The 23,732-nt window shown below is 43.5% G+C and overlaps 1 protein-coding gene across 9 annotated transcripts in view; it reads left to right on the plus strand.

Moving 5' to 3' along the window:
• The window catches only part of IHO1 (interactor of HORMAD1 1), a 78,266-nt gene extending 75,111 nt beyond the window's left edge, over positions 1-3,155 (plus strand). For all 9 annotated transcript variants that reach the window (XM_061618876.1, XM_061618877.1, XM_061618871.1 and 6 more), the window contains exon 8: positions 1,820-3,155. In XM_061618876.1, coding sequence (XP_061474860.1) covers positions 1,820-2,932 — 1,113 coding nt within the window. In that variant the 3' untranslated portion in view covers positions 2,933-3,155. The remainder of the gene's footprint in view (positions 1-1,819) is intronic.
• The last annotated feature ends 20,577 nt before the right edge of the window (positions 3,156-23,732 follow it).

The raw sequence follows: 23,732 nt of genomic DNA on the forward strand, positions 1-23,732 counted from the left end.
TTGTTGGGAAGATATAAGCTACTGGAAATGAGAGCAGCCTATTCACATCTATGTCAGAGCTTCTCCAGATGACCTATTTATTGAACATTCAACTGATTTGCTTGCACAAAGCTTATGCGGAGGTCGGATTATATCCAGTCTTTATTGCTCATTTGTTGTAATTTGCATGGAGATTTTATGACAATAAGCATTCATTCTGCATTCATCTTGATTTGCTTCTGGAGTGTTCATATGTCTTCCTATTAATCATTTCTTGCCACACTTCTCAATGCATTTTCATATCACTTTTCTAACTGTAAGCTATGTGTGTGTGTTTCAGGTGGGTATGTTGTGCTTGGTAGGGAGACAGAATGCTTTAATCCACTTCAATTGCGCAAACCTAGATTTCCCACATGAGCTTGAATCCCTCCCGCAAAATACTGAACAATCTGATGGTGCCTTTAATTATTTGCAGTATGCTGATGGCCAAAAAGAACTAGTTCTCTTTGTCTAGTCAGGCTGACCCCAGGCAATTTTAACCTGTCACAGGCAACCAAGCAAGTGACTATTTTCAAGTGTAAGGGGAGGACTGCTCTGCATGAAAAGGGGGGAGTATCAGGCACATTCACAGAACTGCTGCAAAAACATTGTGATCACCATCTTGTCTTTGATTTGCAGAATTAAATATCTTGCCCAAGAGCGTTGATACAACATTCTGAAAGCAGCCTAATAAGTTATATGGGTTAATAAGGTCTCAGTGTTGGAATTAATCAGGGTCACAAAGAGATGTCTGCTTAAGATATTAACTTTCAAAAATGTACTGTACAAGAATCCATAATATTAAAAATGTAGCTTTAGCTAAAATAGGAAAGTTAAGAAGGAGCTCCTGCTCAAAAAGAAAGTGGCTTTAGTGAAAAAAAAGGGAAGTTAGGGATTTTGCAAAATCAATGAAATTGGGAACACCATTTCACAAATTATTGGAGAAAGAGCAATGACAGGAAAAGAATGAACATAAAACAAATGAGAATAGCGATACTGCAAAGACAAAAATAAGAGAAGGGTTTTAACTAATACCTACCTCATCGTTGGTTTCGTGTTTTCTTTTGTATAGTTTATATCTGTATTGTTTGTATATGAAAATGAATTACACACTTTTTTGCATGTAACTGTGAATATTTAATAGAGTGAGAGAGAAAGATGGGCAAGTGCTCTTTACATGGAGCACATAGAAAAGCAGAAGAAGGGTTTCAAGTGGCCTAGTCTCCGAATTTCTCTGCCTAAGCCCTGTAAGTATTCCAGGTGGAAGGAAGCTTACTCCATCCTTCAGGATCTCCAGCAGCCAGAAACAGACTGGCTTACATGTGGTTACTCACTGTAATATGTGAATCAGCCTGTCTATTTATGGTGGTTAATAAGAGGATACATTCAGCAACCAACTCAATACTGATGCTGAGATCTACTTCAGACATGATACTTTCTATACTTGGAGATAATTTCCATGTAAAAAAATGTTGTGTATAATATATGTGTAGATAGTACAAATGTTTACTTGGCCATAACTGCTGTGTTTGGAAGAGACTGCTTGCATTAGCTTCAAAGCACATGTAATAATGGCAAAATAAACACTTGTGCCATCTTCATATATGATGTACATAAATGTATATTCTCCCACCCACACGTGCAATTTCCCCCATATAGGTGAAATGTCTATGTAAAATGTCATTCAGTTCAAGTGGAAAGCTCTGTAAATTATCAGCACTAGTTCGCTATGATTCTTTGGACTGAAGACATTTATGTTCTAGATTTTAAATGCATTTTGTCATATGATCACTTTCCATAGAAAGATACAGAAATCTCAGATCTGAAATCCAGCCTGCAATTGCTAAAGAAGGGTTTGGAGCAATTAACATCTCAGCAGAATGAGCAGCACTTGAAGCTCTGTGAACAACTAGGCCACCTGCAACTCCCTAGTATTCTAGCTGATTTGCAAACTTTCATTTCTGCACCCAGAGTACCTAATCATATAAAGGACAATGTTTCCCAGACTTCTCCAGAAATGCTGATGACCCAACAACTTTATGATTCCCACCTGAGTGTTTTAAATGCTCCTTCTGGAAGCCAGGTCATTTCTACTGTTACTGCTTCACAGGGCAATGAAAATGTAAACGTACAGCAGAGAAGCCATTTTCTAGCCAGAGGCTGTAACACTGACAATCTCCTTTGCACCTGCTGCTCTAGCGCAGCCATCTCTGCAGGCAGCCATGAGGAATCCTGGTTACTTACTCAAGAACCAAGTCAAGCCACACCACTGAGGAAAGTGATCAAAAGAGACAACCGGACAAAGGGACGTACTACTCTGAGGGTTTCACAGTTTAATGGGACTCACATTGACAATGCAGATAGCCACAAAAATGAGAAGCTGGCCGCAGAGAGCAAGATGCAAAGTAAAGGTAGAGGAAGCAAAATTAAAAAGAGAAAGCCCCAAAAATGTAGCCAGGGGAAAAGACTTCATTCATCTGGGAAAGAAGGAAATTGTTCAAATGTTACGAATTCCAGAAAAGGGTGTTCTAAGTCAGACAAGTCACAACACTCTTGTAAGGATACAAGGAATCCCAGTAATTCTAATTCTGGATCTTTAGTTGTCAGTCAGAAAAAAATGCCCTGGGGCCAGGATGGGAAGGCAAAGAAATTGAAGCTTGTGCTCCAGTCCCATGGAAATGAGCAGAATATGCCAAATATCCAAGTGACATCTGGACTTAAAAAGAGGGTGGATCCTTCCAGTCCAAAAAACAATAGTTTCAGGGCATGTTCCTCTTCAGAAAGCTCTTTTTCTCAAAACCAGTTGTGGTGGTTCAATCTCTCTGATAATTACTCATCTGCCTGGGCTACACCAGTGCAGCAGAAGACTACAACATATTGCCCATTATTTTTTGACAGTGATTTTTCTGATTAAGGATGTTCTGCAAAAGATGCTTCTTGCCTTTGTAAAATGTTGTTTTGAAAACCTAAGTACATCACAAGCAGTAATATGTTTTTCTCCTCAAAACTACCACAATGCATCATTCTAACTCAGAGCAAAATGGATCTCTCTTCTTTTTTAAAAATGTCTTGGGCCTATTTCAGCCTTTCCCAACCAGTGTGCCTCCAGATGTTGTTGGACCATAATTCCCATCTTTCCTGACCATTGGCAATGCTGGTTGAGGCTGATGGGAGTTGTGGTCCAACAACATCTGGAGGCACACTGGTTGGGAAAGGCTGGCCTATTCAGATGTTCCTTATCAAGGAGAAAATCCAGGATGAGTCTCTCTCTGATTTTTGCATGGTCTTCCTTGTCTCCTCACCATTTAATCTAGGCTGAATCATATTCAAATAAATGTGGGATCTTCCCTGAACCTCTCCTCCCTTGGGTCCCATCCCCAGAAAGTATGCTTGTTTTCTGCTATGGCATCTGGGAGATACTACGTTCAAACAAAAGAAGTACAGTGTAGATCAGACTGAATTTTCTTCCCATGTCCAGCAGATGGGGGAGGATTGTGTATGTGCCCAAGAAAATTAAAGGGTTCAGATATCTAAACAGGTTCTTTGATATCCTTCTTCTCCCCCCAAAGTTTACCACCATCAAAAAACCAAACTGTTATGTATGTTGTGCACAATGAGGCAGTTATTGTTTACTTCAATCTGGGCAGTGCTGGTAGTGTGGGTTTGGGCAGAGGAGCAAAGTAAAAGATGTATTGGTTTTATTTATGATGTGTTTGTTTGAAATGTGCTAATTAGCCATGTATAATAAAAGTTCTATAGATAGTTCTCAGTAGGGTACCAATGAGGGTGGAAAGGTTATTTGTAACTGGCCCTGCTGCCGTTAACACACATCACAGCTGTGTGGGACAGCAGTGTGGGACAGCAGTGTCACAGGGAAGTAGCTCCCGTGTGGCTTGGTGTATATGTGATAAAGAAGCCTTTTTGGAGATATATCTATTGGAGAAAGCATGTGATGAGAACTCTTTCTTTTCCATATTGTTTTCACCTGCAATATTCACCCAGCATAATTGAATAAAATTCCGCTTTTGTACTTTGTCTCCTTGGAGGGACACGTCCAGCAGCTTCTTGCTCCTGCAGCAACCCAGAGAATCTCTGGCTTTCTTGAAGAGGTTTTACAGGTTGGGGAGGGGGCACTGCCTCATTCCACTTTTGGAAACTGGATTGACTTCAGTGGTGTGCCATTCCTTCCTTGCTGAAGCTTCTGTGCTGTTTGGAGTAATATCACTCCCTTCTGTGTTTCCCTTGGGTTTAAAAAAGTTGCAGCTTACATCATGGGGTCACTCCATGGGCCAACTCTGCTTCTTCTAAATCTGTGCCATTTTCAATATCTTGGACCAGAAAACAGCTCCAGCAGACAGAACTTTATCCCCATCAATATCAACAAAGCCAGAATCTGGTTCTGCGCTAGCTTTGACACAGTATTCCCTATCTGGGAATTGAGATAATTTCCCCTGCATCTCTCAGAGTCCAGACATCCCACAGTCTCTAAATCCCATAGATCAGAGATATCTGAAAATTCCTGGGAGAATGCAAAATATATAGATGACAGGTTTGTTGTGTTGTTTTCCCAACACGGCAGGTTATAACATATCTCATATGGAAGCTGCCCTGGGCTCCTTCTGGAAGAAATACAGAGAGACAGAATGTTCCCCTACACCAGAGGTGTGGAACCTCAGGCCCGGGGGCCAAATGCAACCCTCCAGGCCTCTCTTATCTGGCCCTTCGAATTCTCCCCAGGACACACACCCTCTCCCCAGTACATGGACCCTGCTTTATATCATGAGTATTTTTGCCTGGCTGCAAAGTGCCCTTGAACTCTGATAATGCCTCCTGGTGGCCTGGATGGAGTATAGAGAGGGTGTGTGTGTAGAAACTAGCCTACTGTACAAAGGTAAAATAATTGTGCTGCCCACTATTACCTCTGGCCCCACCCACCACTGGCATGTGGCCCTCAAAGGTTGCCCAGAAGGACATACAGCTGTGGTAGTGAAAAAGATTCCCAATCCCTGCCCTACATCTAGGGAAGCACTTCAGCCAATGAAGGCAAGAGGGTTACACATTGTGCTGGCACAAGCCCCAGCAAATTTAAGAAGGGCATAGTATCTCAGGGCTTTGTTAGCTGCAACCAGGGGCTGTTGACAAGGTGACATTTTCAGGGCACTGCCCATATTGCCACCCTGGACTCCTTTCAGGATATAAATCTAATTAAAATTTTAAAAATACCCTCAGTCTCTCTGGGCACAGGACTGTTTTAGCCAGCCATTGCCCAGTAACAGTGGAGGCTGGTCCATTAGGGCAAATGGGGCACTGTCTGCACTCAGCCAGCCCCCACCTGTCTGCCTTCTTACTTACAGTCCAGCATGTAGGGGTGGCACTACCTGACAGCTTCCTGCTCCTTAATATCAGTGTTGCCCTTGTAGAACTTGGCAGGAAGGAAGATGGAGCACAAAACTAGGATTAGTCTGCCTTTCATTGGCTCAGACTCCACTTATTGTTGGCCTATCTGCCTTCTGCCCTGTCAGTCCCAATGGGTAACAGACCCACAGTCCAGTAATGTTCATTTATGCATTTGGGGTGATTTTGAGCTTGGAATAGAGCACTTAAATGAAGAAGTGTAGAGCACTTCAGTGAAGAGAGGTGTCTCTCTATGGAACACAGAAGGAAGAAAGGCCGTACAAGCAGGCAATTTCAACAAGGGAACTGCCCTCGCTGGATCGTCACCTTGCAGTGGTGAGTGGGCTTGCGTGTTCCAATGAACCCTGTGAGCAATGTCGTCAGGAGTCATGTACTCCCAGCAGGGTCACCCATGGCGGTAAGGTCAAGGGAGAGGAACCAGACAAAGAACGATCCAAGAAAGTCCTCAACGGCAGAACAGGCAGAGGATAACAATGTGTATGTTACAATGTCTGTGAAGGCAGATGAAGGCTGCAGCAGATAAAAGACTTCCAATCATCGTGGTATCCATGCCATTGGATCAAAGCCTTTTTCTGTCAAGATTGTGTGTTGATCGTCGTGCGCCGATCTCCCCACATGAAACAAATTCACGCACAGGCGTCTTCCAAGCAAACCAAACCAAAAGTCCCATGGTGATCGGCGAATGGTGACGGGGGCAGGACTGTGAAATCCGGGAGCCCCTAGTCATGGACCAGCACATGAGCGGTGGATACAAACTCAGTCGCCTTGTTATAAACAAAACGCCCTAGCCCCTTTTGGGGGTTCTAGTAGCTTGGATCCGCTCCCAATACTCACCCAATAGAGTCTCAGAAACGAACGAAACAAGATGGAGGATGGAGTATATTTATTTCTAACACGTGCACGTGGAGAAGGGCCAAGCCAGTTCTGGCAAAACATTGCAGTGCTGGCCTTTTTATAAGCTTTGTTTTACTAATTATGCATGCATCAATATCATAATAACTACATCATGACTACATCATTAGTCCATACCCATTTCCTCCTGGTAACCATATTAGGAGATTGTTTTTCACACTTGTTATCTTGTTATGTTCATTTTAGCCTTGTATATCTGCAACATAGTTTGATACTTTTCTACAGTACAGCTGCAGTTTGCAACAACAACTGATTTCCCCAGCTATAGCTATTTTGCAAACACAGCTCTAAACAAACAATGATAATGCATGTCAGAAAATTAGCATTTCTCTTTACACACACACAAATGAATTAACTTGTCAGCAGATTAACACACAAGCAAGTTAACTGTCAATTTACTGTGCTACATTTCTAAACAGGCCCAGCACTTTTTACTTTAAGCAGCAAATAAGCAAAATACATCTTTAGTTTAAACAAATAAAGTCCAGTGTCACAATTCCCCCCTTAGAAGCTTTTTGATATTTATATCATATAGCTTCTTCATTCTGAATCACTTGTTGATACATAATTTTACCATATGTTTGCATGCTACTTTTAGTTACTGCATTGTCTATTATGCTACGAATACCGTTCATGATTACAGGTAATAAGCAAGGCAAAAGCATACATCCCAATAAAATCAAAACAACTAATACAATCATTGTCTTCATTCCTCCTAACCAGTTGAACCAACTTCCCCAATTTCCAAGATTTATTCCTTTCCAGGTTTGCACTGGGACATGGGCAAGTACCTTAATCTTTATGCCAATCTTTTTTACTACTTCGCCATTGTCATCAATTTTCAAACAACATTCTGTCAAATTAAGGAGTCCGCAGACACCTCCTTCTTTGGCTAACAAATAGTCCAAGGCCAGTCGGTTTTGGAGTATTGCTTCTCTCATTTGAGTTGACTGGTCAGCAAGCAATATTAAAGCTTTAGCTGTTTGATTGGTTATTATCTCCAATACCGCTTGAAGTCTAATAAGGCGATTCAAAATGTATATTGGGCCGCAGTATCCTGCTGAACCATCTTGTGCCCATGAAGCAGGATCATAATGTTCAATGATCCGTTCTGGAGGCCAAGTGTCTCTCCAACCATTGTCTTGGCCTTTTGTTAAAGAGGTATCAATGGCCCGCTTCTTTCTATCAGATTGTTCTTCATCAAATACTGGAATTAAAGGATTTAGATTTCCGCCTTTTATGGTATACATTGGCTGTATGATTCCAACATAACAAATACCAGTCCAATTTAAGGGGAGAATTGCATAAGCCTTGTGATCACAAATCCAATAGTGTCCTTTTAGTGCAGGAATAGTAGTATTATGTAGAATTGGGGAATTTTTATTATAAGGAATGTAGTAGGTATCTTTTGAGCCAAGAGGGCCCGTAACAATACGATACCCTTTTCCCAAAATAAAACTACATTTCCATAATTGAGATTCATTTTTGTAGGTACATTTGGTATCATTATTGGTTTGGTTCCATACTGCCCAATAATTCTGAAATCCTAAAATAACAGTTCCATTAAGGTGTTTCCATAACCAACCTTGATCCTTTAAGATTACAGGAACTGTTAGATTTCTTTCTTGACACTCATTCAATTGAATATCTGTGTCACACTTAGATCTACACGAACTCCGATTACGTGCATCAGGGATACATGAACACCATGTTCCATTTGTGAGTTGGACATGTGTATTATTCCATTGGGAGGCAAATGTAGTACAATTCGTAACTGGACAACCACCGATGGAACAATATTCACGCCATCCCAATGTCCAATTACATTTACTATTTCCAACATATTTGCCTCTAGAAATATTCTGTTGGAGACAATATTTGCCCATACTTGATTTGTACAACTCCCATTCATGTGGCTCTGTCCAAGTGCTCAGATTAACATGTACTTCACTTTTATTACTTAAAAGCCAGTAGGGTGCAAGGGGAAATCCTATCCATGGCCATTTTAAAAATCCTTTTGGACTTCCACAGATCCAACAATTTGTGAGGTTAAACCCTTTGGCTACCTCTTGAGCGAGTTCAACAAACACATTTTCCCTTTTTTCCTTCTGGAATGAGCTCCTTTGACCTCTACATACTCCCGTTTCTTGAGTGGAAAAAGGAGTTGGGAAGCAGATATATACCACAAATAAAGAAGTGAGACACAAAATAATACCAAGGATAGGCTTAAAGCCCAGAGAATTAATATCTGCTGAGTTTCTTCCCATTTTGACATAAGGTATTGCTAATTATGATCTATTCTATATTAATATCTTCTAATCCTAATCTCCAAAATGTTAATAAGCCCCAAGTCAACACTTTCCAACGGTACCTTGTTCGTATGTAGCCCTTCTGATTTAACCTAGGCTGAGCATACAATACTTTCACATCTACCGCTGGTCGGGTATCTCCTGGAATCTCTCGTACAGCTGCTTTCAAAGGTAAGGGTCTTACTGAACCTCCCATTGACTTAAGGGCCTTGATCAAGGATGTATCGATCCGCCCATCTACGCCATACACGTCGTCGGTGTGTGAGATCTGTCTCTAAAATAAGATTATAATCTTGAAAAGGACTTTTATGTGTATCAACAATTCTAGGGACACGAGGCAAAATAACAGTAACTGAAACCCGTCCCAAAGAGTGACTTTCTCTACGAAGACTAGGATATACTTCCGGTGTTGGTGTTGGTGGAGATCCTCCCATCTACCACCTCAGGCGTACAGTCCTGAGATCAATATCATGCGGAAGAACAGAATTCAGAAAGGTTCGAGCAATAGTATGTAGATGTTGTTTTCTGTTCTTAGTACACGTATCTACAATTTGGACTACTGTTATTGGAACCTTCCTCCTAGGATCTCCTGGCAGCCGTACACTAACAGCCTGAATGGGAAAAGGTTTCCATGAACCTCCCATACAATCTCAGTCTCTCTGTCTCTTCAACTTGAGCTTCAGGTTGAAACCCGGTACGGTTTCCGACAACCACTTTTCTTCAGGCGTCTGATCCTTCGCCTCTCCAGGTGGGGAGTCCTTGGCTACTCCCTTCTCTGGTTCCTGGGTAATTGTAGGTTCTGCTTTCTTTATCCTGCTGGCATGGACCCACCGCTTATGGCCTACGAGCTTTACGGCAGACTCAGTAATCAAAATGATCTGCTCCGGTGGTCCCCACGTGGGCTGCAAAGGCTCTTGCTTCCACTTCCGAACTCGTACCCAATCTCCTGGTTGGTATTGGTGGATAGCCACATCCAAGGGTAGCCTCTGAAACTCACGATTATGCCTGTGAATAGAAGACAAGACACCCTGCAAGGCAGTAACATACTCCAATAACTGTCTGTTCCCCAGTTCCCCATTAATCTCTATCTGGGGCCCAGGCTCAATGGGAGGTCTGCCAAACAGTGACTCAAAAGGAGTCAATTTTGTTTTTCCCCTTGGAGTGTTTCTCATAATGGTCAAAGCCAATGGCAATGCTGTTATCCAATTCAGCTTAGTCTCTTGGCAGAGTTTGGTCAACAAAGTCTTAACCATTCGGTTAGCACGTTCAACTTGACCGGATGATTGTGGTCTCCATGGAGTATGAAGGTTCCACTTGAACCCCAAGGCCACACTTACAGCACAAATTATCTTACTCACAAAGTGTGGGCCTTGGTCTGACTCAAATGTCTCTGGCATAGAATATCTTGGAAAAATTTCCTTCAGCAGTATCTTTGCTACTATAATTGCTGTCGCCGTTCGCGTAGGTGTCAGGCCCAGGATGCGACTCAGGAACCAGACCAGAGGTTGTAGTTAATTCGTGTTTTATTAGAGTAATGTCCAACAAAGACTGCGCTTTCTCATGAAGCAATACAGGGATACAGGTCCTGCGACATTGGGAGAAAGTTGACAGAGCAAGGGGCTGCTTCCCGCCTGTTCTTTAAGAAGGGGCTAAATGGGCGCGCAACCTTTCGCTCCTCCTTAACTCCCCCTCAGGTACTGCCCGCCTTCCCCCCCTTCTCTCCTGTCTTTTCAACCGTCTGCATGTGGTGAGGGGGGAGGCATCACCTCCTCCTCTTCTGAAGTGTCCGATTCCCCTATGGGTGATAAAGGAGGAGCTGAGGGTAAGCCATCTCTCCGCCTTTCTGCTGTGATCAGCCCTCCCTCTTGCTCTGAGCTGCGGAGAAGGGAGGGCCTGGGAATGTCTGGGGGGGATTCTAAAACTTCAAGGCTCTCAGGCTCCCCGTTGCTAGGCGACCCTATCTCTGGCATGTCCTCTGTTTCGGCTTCGCTCCACAGAGGGTAAGTTCCTCCCTCCTCCCTCTGCCAGCCATTTGAATCCTCTTCTGACAACCCCCCAGGAGCCCAGCTCATCCTCCCGACAGTAGGAAAGGCCTCTATCCATCCTGTCAACTGATCTATTATAACTAGCAAGTACTTGTACCCTGCACATCTTGGCAATTCTGCAAAGTCTATTTGTAATCTCTGGAAAGGATAGTAGGCCCATGGTCTTCCTCCCATTGCTGGCGGTGGCTTTGGAGCAGGATTAGTTGCTGCACAGATAGTACATCCATATACCGCTTGCTTGGTCTCTTCATATAATCCAGGTGCAACCACTTGTCTGATTAGAAGATCTCCTAAAGCGTTGCCTCCAAGATGAGTCTGTTTATGAGTCTCTAGTACAAGAGCTCGAAGCACTGCCCTTGGGACAAAAATTAATCCTGTAGGTAACTGCCACCAACCACTAGGTAATTTCTGAGCCCCATATTGTACTGCAACATCTTCTTTCTTAGAATATTGAGGGACCAACTCCCTCCATGGAATCATAATGTTCATTAGATTCTTCTCCAATGATCGTCCACTCAGCGCTGCTTCCTTTGCTGCCTCATCTGCTTGATGATTTCCCTTTCGCCAAACTGGATCCATTTCTCTTCCATGGGCCTTCACATGAATAATAGCTACTTTCTTTGGTAACTGGACACATTCCAGGAATTCCTTTATCATCTGTTGATGCTCAATCCTGTGTCCATCACTTTTAATAAAGCCTCTTTCCTTCCACAACATAGCGAAAGCATGTGCAGTTTGGAATACATACTTAGAATCAGTGTATATATTCCCCTCTTGTTGATCCAATTCTTTCAGGGCCTCTATGGCTGCGGCCAATTCCGCCATCTGGGCTGAATAGGTAGGCGGCAACTTAACACTCTTTACAGGCTTCAGGTCCTCACACACGGCGTAGCCTGCATACCGTTGTCCATCTATTACCTTCGAGCTTCCATCCACATATAAATGCCGTCCTGCTATTGGCTGATCATTCAAATCTACTCTGGGTTTCAATGAGCATTCCAGTGTCTGGATGCAATCATGTACTAACTCTCCCGGTTGGGGCAGTAGTGTCGCTGGATTCAAGGTATTACAAGCTTTCAGATGTAAGCCTTGTCGTCCTAGCAGCTGCTGTTCATACTGGGTAAGCCTACTTGGGCTGAGAACCTTAGCTTCCTTTTCTCCCAGGATTCTTTATTTTCTGAAACATAAAGTCTGTATGGTTTGAGCCCATCTGGTAAAGCTAAAGCTGGTGCTTTATGCAAAGCTCGTTTGATATTTTCAAAAGCTTGATGACATTCTTTTGTCCATTTCCAATCTGTTTCCTTCTTCAGCAACTTGTACAGGGAAGTGGCATAACTACTATAATTTGGTATCCATTGTCGACAGAAGCCAGCTAAACCCAAAAATGATCGTAGCTCCCTAACATTTGTTGGTGGTGGTAAACCACAGATCGCTGTCCGCCTTTCAGTTGACAACATTCGTCCCTCCTGTGATAGTTGGTATCCTAGGTACATTACTTGCTTCTGGTTCCATTGTACCTTATCCTTGGACACTCGATATCCACAAGCATGCAAATGATTCAATAGGCTCACAGCATCCTGTTCATTGCTCCTCTTATCTGGGCTACAGATCAAAAGATCATCCACGTAGACCAGCAATACTGACTTTGGTTGTCGTTGATACCATGGTCCTAAATCTTTCTGTAATGCCTTAGTAAATTCAGATGGGGAACTGATGAATCCTTGAGGTAATATGGACCAGGTTAGTTGACACTGGCGATGGTCTACTGGGTCTTCCCATTGGAATGCAAAAAGATCTTGACTATCTTTATGAAGGGGTATTGAAAAGAATGCATCCTTTAAATCAATCACAGTAAATCGGGTAGTATCGCCAGGTACATGAGCCAGCAGAGTATGTGGGTTTGGCACTACTGGAACATCTTCTAGAACTTTTTCATTGATAGTTCGCAAATCTTGCACCATCCTATACTGTCCTGGGCGGCCTTCCTTGGGAACTCCAAATATGGGGGTATTATGAGGACTAGTAGTTTGATGTAACCATTGATACTGGATGAAGTCCGTCACTAGTTCCTTCAAACTTAGGCGTACTTCTGGCTTCAAAGGAAATTGGCGTACTGGGGTTGGGCCTACCCCAGGCTTCAATCTGACAGCCTGGCTCTAGGCCCTGCTGTTGGGGTAGTGATGCTGTCAGGGCAGGACTTTGGGGCAGATGTCCAAGGTTCCACTCAGTAGAATTAGCAAAGCTATACACTAATATGGGATCAAATGTACAAAACCAAGGCTCTATTTCACCAAATCCCTATTCCTGCAGCCCCAGTAGCACATCTCCCACCAACAAAAGTTGCTGCTTCATCAGGGATGATGATGGGATAGCAATTATGCATTTGCATATGCCCAGTGGGGAACAACTGCAGCACTAGGGGAACTGAAGAAGACTTGCCCTAGGAGTGAGCATCTGAGCATCTGGGTGCTTGCTGCTTATTCTTCTGGGTTGCTGTCTCTTGAGACAGCTGAAGTCCCTGGTAAGTGCTGCAAGGACTAGGACCCCCTGCTCCAGAGAGACACTGCAGTTAATCTTGCAGGCACTTGAATCAGCTCCTGGCTGGGTCAGGAGGCATAAAAGCCCAGCTGCCCTTGGGGGTCAGGTCTGCTGCTGCTGGCGTTGCCACCAAATAACCCCTTAGGGAGTCCTGAGAGTGAGGGCACTACCCTCTTCTATTTCTTTTTTCCCCCCTAACCAATCTAGAGGAGATTGGTAGTGGGGAGTGTGTATGGCTCATGTGTAGTTCCTGCACAGGGTGAGAGCCTGTGCAGTGAACTGAATTATAGGAGAAAGTCACCAAATACCTTCAGAGTGAGAGTCTGTAACTGGCAGAAGGCTGGCCCTCCCTGGGTGTGAGACGGGGGGGAATAGATGTGCCCTGCGTGAAAAATATTGAGTAGGTCTGACTGTTCCCAATTTTTGCAGAGGCTTACTGGGATAATTGGCTCAGGTAGGTTTTGTTGGTGGGCTCTTGTTGGGTCCATATCAGGTGTTTAGGAGGAGTCTTAGTAAGGAGGGACATGGACGACACCCCAGTTTCAGTGATCACAGGTAGAGGGAAGTATAGCCATGGGGAGGTAGTGAATTACCATTGAAGATGAGGGCAAGGCTATCTATGCCTTGTTCCTTGCTGCCACTCCTCTCATGGATGGGTTCCCCATTGCTCATCTGCTGTGCCCACTGGCCTGTGCATGTTGTTGTTTAACACCAGATCGGTACACAATAAGACCACACCAATCTTGATGCCCCATCCACATTTACTGTAGTCCCCAATGAGATGTCCAGTGCAACATCTGCTGCAACTTCTAGGGAACAGTTTTACTTGATGCAGCCTGATGACGTAGACAAGGTGCTTGCAATGATGCAGCCAGCAACGTGTCCTCTCGACCCTTGCCCTTCTTGGCTTACTAAAGCTGGCTGAGAGAGTTTGACTGAGTGGATCCAGGGTGTGGTCAATGCATCATTGCGGGAGGGAGTGGTTCCAGCTGCCCTGAAAGAGGCAGTGATCTGACCGCTCCTGAAAAAGCTCACCCTGGACCCATTAGTTTGTGACAATTACCGACTGGTCGCAAATATCCCCTTCTTAGGGAAGGTGATTGAGCGGGTTGTGGCGCAGCAATTGCAAGTACAGTAGGGCCCCACTCATATGGCAGGTTACATTCCAGGGCCCGCCGAAAAGCAAAAACCAGCAGAAAGTGGGGCCCTACTGTATTCCAGCTGCTGTGCTCCAGCTGACAGCGATCAGCTGTAGCATGCGAGCTCCCTGCGCTACAGCTGATTGCTCTGCTAGCACCGTGGTATTAGTGGAATCAAGGCAGTTGAGTAGTTCAGCAGCTATATTGACAACTGAGCGGTCCTGTTCAGGATCCACTCTGCTCACCCCATATGGGGAGGGGGCAAGAAAAGGTGCCCTAAACATAGTCTTCCTCATCTCTCTCCCTGACTGGATTACCACATCCAGTGGGGTCACCACTTATCGGTCGCAAAAGACAATTGAATTTTGGAACATGGAATATACGGACATTGCTGGACAATACAGATAGTGAATGTCCTGAATGCAGGACTGCCATCATCGCAAGGGAGTTGAGACGTTTTAATATTGACATAGCAGCACTCCAAGAAACTCAAAGAGCAGGAGAAGGACAACTGAAGGAAGAAAAAGGAGGTTGCACCTTCTTCTGGAAAGGACTGCCTGAACAAGAACGATGAATACATGGAGTAGGCTTTGCTATTAAAAATAATCTTGTGAAGCTCTTGTCAGAAGTTCCTATTGGCATTAAAGAACGACTCTCAACTCTCTGGTTAAAACTTGCCAAAAACCAGCAGGCAACTATTGTAAGTGCTTATACACCAACATTAGATGCTGATGAAGACATCAAGGAAAAATTATATAACCAGCTGGACACCGTCTTATCAGAGATACCTAAGGAGGATAAAATTATCCCCTTGGGTGATTTCAATACAAGAGTTGGGTGTGATTTCGATGTATGGGCAGAAACCATTGGGAAAGAAGGAGTTGGCAATAGCAACCTGAATGGCATTCTACTTCTGACTAAATGTGCAGAGCATAATCTTGTTATTACGAACACACTCTTTCATCAGAAAAATAAATTTAAAACATCATGGAAGCACCCTTGGTCAAAACACTGGCATCTCCCAGATTATGTAATTGTCCATGCCAGTGTTGAGCCCAGGGGTAACGGACCCAGCCTCCTTCCCGAGGAACAAGGGGGAAGGCATGAGTTTCAGAAGCCTCAGCCATTAGGGAGCATGGATGATCCAGCTGTTGTTGAGTCTAACCCCGACCTTGGGGAAGAGAGTGAGTCACCTGCCCCACCAGTTCCCATGGCTGGTCCTGCCCTCAATGGGACAGCGCTCAGCCCCCCCAGCAATCCCACGGGACTGTTGGGGGATGCTCCTGAGAGAGCAGACACTCCTCCTTCACCAAGCAGTATCTTAGAAATGCCCGATGCTTCCCCACCCTACGCTCTTCCGCCTGCCGATCAGGAACCTGTGCTTTCCAATGAGCCTCCGGAGACTCGCCCCCCCCTCACCTCGCTCATGACGTCGGGAGAAGCGGACAGGGCAGAAGTGTGTGTGTGTGCGACGGAGTGAGAGGTTATGCCCCAAGACCTCTCCTATTTGAGGCTACCGTGCATGGAAGTGGGCACTGAGTCAACTTTCCTCACAAGTTGCAGAGCATGTCTAGAGTGCAGTTAGGGATTGTAGTGAGTTAGCATAGGGGTTTCTATGAGGCGCACAGCCTTTGATGTATCCATTACTTTAATAAAACAAGAATTGATTGCACCCTCGTCTCCAACTGGTGGTTCTCGCTTCAATCCACTATGGCCATTAATATTGTTCCTCAACATAGGCTCCAAGGAAGAAAACCAAGGTGTAAAATGAACATCCATGCCCTTCAAGATCCTATTAAGCGAGCTTGCTTTCAAACAGCTCTCAAGAAACATTTTCCGACGGAACTCCCTGAAAATGTCGAGGAACACTGGATTAAACTGAAGACATCCATTATTGTAGCATGTGAACAAACTATCGGATACCAAACTAAGAAACATCAGGATTGGTTTGATGAGAATGATAGTGAGATTGAACATATCATCTACAAGAAAAGGAAAACCTTCTAGATATGGCAGAAAGACATTACCTGTGCTGCTAAGAAAAAAATCTATACCAGTGCAAAGGCTGAGGTCTAGAGAAGAACTAGAGAACTAAGAACACCTGATGGATAAAGAAAGATCAAGAAATCCAGCACTTTGCAGATGCTCACGATGCACGGGGCTTTTTTAATACCACAAAGGCCATCTATGGACCAACAAATTATGGTACAAATCCCTTATGTTCAGTGGATGGTAGCAAACTTCTTAAGGATAAAGAGTCTATTGCACTGCGCTGGAAATAGCATTACCACGACCTCCTCAATCCTAACTCTATTGTGGCTGATGAGGTCTTCTCGCAAATTCCACAACAACAAACTAGAGACGAGCTTGCAGTATCCCCTAATTTGGATGAAGTCAGTAAAGCCATCAATCAAATGAAGAACAACAAAGCTAGTGGACCTAATGGGATTCCTGCTGAAGTATTTAAAGAAGGTGGGCCTAAATTTACACAACTTCATTAGCTCATCGAAAAAATCTGGATGAGGGAGGAGGTCCCGGAAGACTTTAGGAATGCCATAATTAGGGTGATAGAATAGATTGCGGGAACTATCGAGGATTCTCACAAATCGCCTCCTGCCGATCTCAGAGGATGTTCTCCTCGAATTTCAAAATGGTTTCCGCCCTTCCAGAGGGACAGTGGACATGATCTTCACTGCACGACAGCTTCAAGAAAAATGCCGGGAGCAGAATTGACCTTTATATATGGCGTTTATTGATCTGACTAAGGCTGACACTGTGAATCAAACCGCTCTCTGGACCATCCTGAAAACTGGATGCCCTGATAAATTTGTGAATATTTTGCGACTCCTTCATGACAACATGACAGCAACAATTTTGGACAACAATGGCTTTCAGAGCGATCCATTCAGAGTCGGATCAGACATAAAACAGGGATGCATCATTGCTCCTACCTTATTTGCTATCCATTGCTATGATTCTACACCTTTTTGAGGGGAAACTTCCTACTGGTGTGGAAATCATATATTGAGCAGATGGAAAGCTTTTTAATCTCAGTAGGCTGAAAGCAAAAAGTAAGGTAATGTCAACCTCTGTCATAGAACTTCAATATGCTGATGATAATGTAGTCTCCGCACATTCAGAGGAAGATCTTCAAACTATCCTATATGTCTTTGCAGAAGCATATGAAAAGCTTGGCCTCTTGCTTAACATCAAAAAAACTAAAGTGCTTCATCAACAGGTGTGAACTAGTCCCCCTGTAGCACCAATGATCCAGCTTAATGGTGTGACGTTGGAGAACGTTGATCACTTCCCCTAACTCGGCAGCCATCTCTCTGTAAAAGCTGACATCGATGCTGAAATTCAACATTGTCTGAGCTCTGCGAGTGCTGCATTCTCCCAAATGAAGCATAGAGTGTTTGAGGATCAGGATATTTGCAGGGAGACCAAAATGCTTATTTACAAAGCCATTGTACTACCGACCTTACTGTATGCTTGTGAAACATGGACCATTTATAAACGCCACTCCCAACTTCTTGAAACATACCACCAACGCTGCCTCCGGAAAATTCTGCAAATTACTTGGGAAGACGAACTAATGTTAGTGTATTGGAAGAAGCAAAAACTACCAGTGTTGAAACAATGATCCTTCAACATCAACTTCGCTGGACTGGCCATGTTGTTTGAATGCCTAATCACCATCTTCCAAAGCAGCTACTTTACTCCCAACTTAAGGATGGAAAACGGAACATCAGCGGACAGCAACAGAGGTTTAAAGATGTTATTAAAGCGAATCTAAAAAAATGTAACATGAACATCGAGAACTGGGAAGTGTTGGCCCACGAATGTCCCAAATGGAGGTCGGCTATTATCAAAGGTGCTGTGGACTTTGAAAAGCACGAATCCAGGGTGAATGGGACAAATGAGCTAAGTGGAAGGCACATCAAACAAATCCTCATCGTGATCTCTTCTATCTGGAAACCTATGTCCTCACTGTGGGAGGCTGTATGGATCCAGAATTGGCCTCCACAGTCACTTATGGACCCACAGTTAAAGACCTTATCTTGGAAGACAATCTTACTCGGCCACTAGTGATTGCCAATGAATGAATGACTTTGCAGTGTTATTGTTTGCAAGCCAATCCTACTAAGCTAAGAAGCAAAAGCATTTTATACCGGATTAAGTTTTCAACTAGATGGGACAGATCTGACCCCCCCCTCCACAAGGAGAATAGCCTCTTTTCAAAGGGGACGGTAGAAGAGGATACATTGGACTTGAAGCACTGGCTCAATCGGGCAAGTTGGGCTCTGTGTTGCATGCTAATTTAGGATCAGCTGATGTTAACAGAATCCCCATAGTCAGGTGTGTAGAACTAATTTCCTGTGAAGCTAAATTCAATTAATATGCAAATAGTGACTAAACAGAATGATCTTCCCCTTCCCAGCCCTAAGGATCTATACAAGATTATATACTTCCAAAAAAATGGATGTGCCATTAAGGTAAGTGGAGAGTAATTATTTAGCAGGAGAAATTCATTTTACATTTGCCAAGGAGCTCTCAAAGTCCCCAACCCAGTGGTAGATATCTCAGACAAAAGGAAAATTGGTAATGAATTAAAACCCACATTTTCAAGGATATGAGAATCTCATTCATGAGACGCCTCAGCCTGCACTGATGGCAGCCTGGGGATCAGTTTGGCTTTTCAGGTAGCCAGTATATCAAAATTATATCTAAGAATGGCTTTTTCATCACAACGGGCTAGCCCTAGATAGCAAGGCCTGAAGAGAGGTAACTGTGACTAAACAAAAGCAAAGTGAGCACAAGTATATAGCCAGGAGAAAGATACAAGGTCCCTGTGCAAAAAGGAAAATAAAATATTTCAAGTAGAACATGAGCACAGCATAGAGCATGCTGGACTAGCATCTATTACTAGGTTGTGGGTGGTTTTAAAAAAAACTTGCAGGGATTTTTTTCTATAGGAAAGATTTAAAATGGTAACCCCACTTGCAGCCTTAAGTGGTATAGTCATTAATTAATTAAATTTATATCCTACCCTTCCTCAGGGTGGCAAGCACACAAGTGATAAACCATTATAACATATAAAAACAGGCTGGGAAAGTTCTCTAGGCTTGTTAAAAGAGGGAAGGTCTTCACTAGGTACAAAAAGACAAGAGATGGCACCTATCTAATATTTAATGGGAGGGAATTCCAGAGGGTAGGTGCCACACCACTAAAGACTCGATTTGTGTGTTCTGTGGAACAGACCACCAGATAAGGTTGTATCTGCAGGAAACCACCTCCTGCAGAGCGCAGTGACTGGGTACGTAAGGGGTAAGATTATCTTTTAAGTATGTACCCCTTCAGAATTTAGCCATCTCTTTCTGCTGCATGTCAGAACCAGGTCTGTAATCTGAAATCCCTGACATGGGGCAGACAATGCTTTTTACTTATGGAGCAATTTCCTATATGATGAAGGATAGTTGTCAGGCCTGATGGAAGTGCCTGTATGAGATAGGATTGCTGCATGCTGCTCCTGGTGCTGCTTAGCTTCATTTATCTCAGTTCCCTGGAAGATAAAGCTGATAAAATTATTGTTATGCACCTTGCCTCTGATTTTTATAGGAACAGGATCCCATCATTTTCTTTCCTTTTGTAATTCTGTGATGTTCATGCTTTGTTTGGCAAACATGACAAGCTGACATTTTCAATCAGTGCGTCAACTTTCCCTGGGGAAGCAACACTCCTTAGAAAGTGACAGCAGCACAAATGACTAAGGAAGTCTGCAGGGTCCCAAGTGCAATGGATAATTCTGGTGTGATAGTCGTCATGGGCATGTCTCTACTCACTCCCCATCCCACCATCTCTTATACAATCATTACTCAAACAGAGGAACTTGAGAAGGGCCCTGGTGTCATGACCCTGGAGTCAGATTCCCCATCTTCAGGGAGCGAGGGCAAAGACTGTGAGGCAGAAGGGGAAGGGCGTGCATGGCTAGCCTAAAAGGTGCTGCAACCAGCCCCTGAGAATGTAGCACTGGCATCCTCTGACTCAAAGGACTCAGCTGCAGAAGATCTAGCTCCCCCACTCCAGCATAGTAGGAGATTACTGGAGAAAGCTGGGCCTTTTAAGCAGAGCAGCATCTTGCAGCATAGGTGATGCTAACAATTAGGCTTTGTCTGCTGCTGCTGCTGCTGCTGCTGCTATAAAAGGTCTTAGTTTCCAGGTTGTTCCTTGTAAGAGCAACTTCAGAGCTCTAAGCCCTGCATCCAGCCTGAACTGTATTTTGCTTTGCATCCTGCCTTAACCTTTTCTCATCTTAACCTTGTGTTATACCCCACTGGTAGTTTAGCATCTTGTTTCCCACAGTGGCCAATGAGGGGTACTTCCAGACTGTTGCTATTTTCAGGTGGGATTAAGTCACACACTGGCAAATTCAGGTTGTGCAAGTACATTTGATTAGGAGGTATTGAGTAACAAGTCTGCTCCCCCAAAACCTTGTAATAAGGAAGGTGATGGGAAAATACATTGTAAGCTTCATGACTGAGTAGGGACTTGAACCCTACCCAGCTCTCCTTAATTATTTCCGACACTCTAACACTATACCACACCGACTCTTATTATTATTATTAATTAATTAATTAATTAATTTGTATCCCGCCCTTCCTGAGACTAGTAGCTCACCTTGTTCCAAACCACAAACTGGGGGCCACAAATCGTTGATGATGCCCCACTTTTGCTGCACTCCCATGGATGCATCCTTTATCATGCCAATGCAAGCTAACTAAGCCAGATGCATGTTATAAATACTGATTTGACCAGTAGGGGGCAGCATTTTACTTGTTCAGTCAGTAAAACTGCATTGCTACAGAACCGACTCAGGTTAGATTCAGGCCGGACAACAAGCATATTTGCTGAAAACCATTGCCCCTCACAAAAATACACATTGTTAGGCTGAAGTAGGCTATATCTGGTCTTTATTGGGCATTCACCCTGAATTGTTTGCAATGATGGTTATATGATAACGAGCATGCATCCTGCGTTCGTACTAGTTTGTTTACAGGGTGTTTTATCACTTCTTCCCATTCATTTATCCCACACTTTTCCATTCATTTCCCCATCATGTTCCTAACCACAAATCCACTGTAATTGTGCAAACCTTGATTCCCTCTTGCAAAATGCTGACAGTCTGGAGATGCCCCAAGAACTCTCCTGCTGAAAGTCCTTCCTCTAATTCCCAACTGGTGTTACAGTCAATGGCAGGGGGACTGCCTGGAAATATTGCTGGTAGGTAAGTTTCAATATTGGTCCTTAGTTCTTACTACAGATAAATTCAGTACATACTAGCAATCAGTGCACATCTTCAGGGCCACATCACATGTTATCCTCTTGATGAGGAAATGCATGGAACCAGTCCAGGACTCATGGTGCCTCTCTTCAACTTATTTTATTTTATTTATTTATACATACCTGCCTTCTTCCCAGAAGGCACTCAGGGCGGCAAACAAAACATTAAAAACACTCTTAAAACATCTTAAAAACAGACGTTAAGATATATTAAAACAAATCATCTTTAAAAACATATTAAAACAAAACATATTAAAAACATCTTTTAAAAAAAACTCTAAAAACATCTTAAAAAGCAATCCCAACACAAATGCATTCTAGGATAAGGTCTCTACTTAAAAGGTTTGTTGAAAGAGGAAGGTCTTCAGTAGAAGCCGAAAAGATAACAGAGATAGCTCCTGTCTAATATTTAAGGGGAGGGAATTCCACAGGGTAGGTGCCACTACACTAAAGGTCTGCTTCCTATGTTGTGCGGATGGACCTACTAATAAGATGGCATCTGCAGGAGGCCCTCACCTGCAGAGTGCAGTGATTGACTGCGTATATAAGGGGTAAGAGAGTCTTTCAGGTATCCTAGTCCCAAGCCGTATCCTTCTGGAAGAGGGCAGAAGCTTGCTGACTCTGGTGGCCCAGGCAAGCAACTGTTGTTCTCCCATCCTGGAGAAAGTCAGTGTCAGAACTGATCACCATCTCACCACCTCTTAGGGGTGAGAGAAATTCAATTCAGTTCACATTTAAAGGTGAGTCTGCCAAATCCACACTTTCTGAAACAATGTGAAAACCAAAACACAGCCACCCTTCAAAATTTGCACTAAATTTTGCAAAGTGGTCCTCCAACCAAGGAGTGTGTACAAAAATACATATACTTAGAATGCATATAAAATACAAAATTGCATTTTATTAGGGAAAATAGCTTGGCAAAATTGTGTATATTAGGGTGGTTCATGAGATACGCTTTTGGAGGTCATTGATTCATAGGGTCGCTATAAGTCGTAATCGACTTGGAGGCACAAAGGCAAAATTACATACAAAATGATGTATATTAGAAGAGATGTACATTAAAATGCTTGATGGGTTTTCATGAGGACCTTTAAAAATTTTTTTACAAATTGATGTGCAAATGTGAAGAACTGAGCTTGAGACTGGAAAAACAAGAAACTGAGGGAAACCAAAACTGATGGATTCGCTTATCCCTACCACCTCTCCTAGCTTTTGGAATAAGGCAATATTCTTGCCATTGATCGAAGCAGATGGTGGCAAGCAGAGACCATTCCTCATATTCATCTCCTCTTCACCCCCACCCCCCACCAGCAGGGGGAAATCCGTGCTTGGCCTGATTCCCAGCCACCCCCACCTGTCTTTGTTGCTAGAATAAAGCAGCCTGCCCTACTAACTAGCCCTTGACATTTAAAACGACTGTCTCTGTTACCATAGCAACATAGGAAGCTGCTCTACACTGTGTCAGACCATTTGTCCATCTACTCCAGCGTCTCTCCAGGATCTCAGGCCTTTCCTATCTCACCTATTAATAGATGCCTTGTCTGGAGATACCTAGGACTGACCTTGAACACTTCTCCAGGCCAAGCATGTCCTCTGCCACTGAGCCACAGTCTCTCCCTCCCTCTCCCCTTTTGGTGGCTCACAAGTGACAGTGGCAGAAGTTTGGATCCACACATTCCTTCCTTATGGGAGTAATGTACAGCCAGCCTTGAGAAAACAGATACTTGTCTGGTGGCATTTTTTGACAAAGAATATTAAGTATTACATGTCAAAACGCACACCTCTCTATGGTCCCAACCAGCCTTTTCCAACCTGATGTTTTGGACTGCAGCTCCCATCACCCCAGCCAGCATGGTCAGTTGGTATCTGTCTTGGATTTTGATTGATGTGCTCTTGTTTTAAACTGTTTTTATATTCTAAATATTCTTTTTATATGTGCAATTGTTTTAACTGTTTTAACATGTGTGATGGTTTTATATATGTTATTATATTGTAAACTGCTTTGGGATGACTTA

This window comes from Rhineura floridana, chromosome 3 (assembly GCF_030035675.1).
Source record: "Rhineura floridana isolate rRhiFlo1 chromosome 3, rRhiFlo1.hap2, whole genome shotgun sequence".
NCBI classification, from domain to species: Eukaryota; Metazoa; Chordata; class Lepidosauria; order Squamata; family Rhineuridae; genus Rhineura; species Rhineura floridana.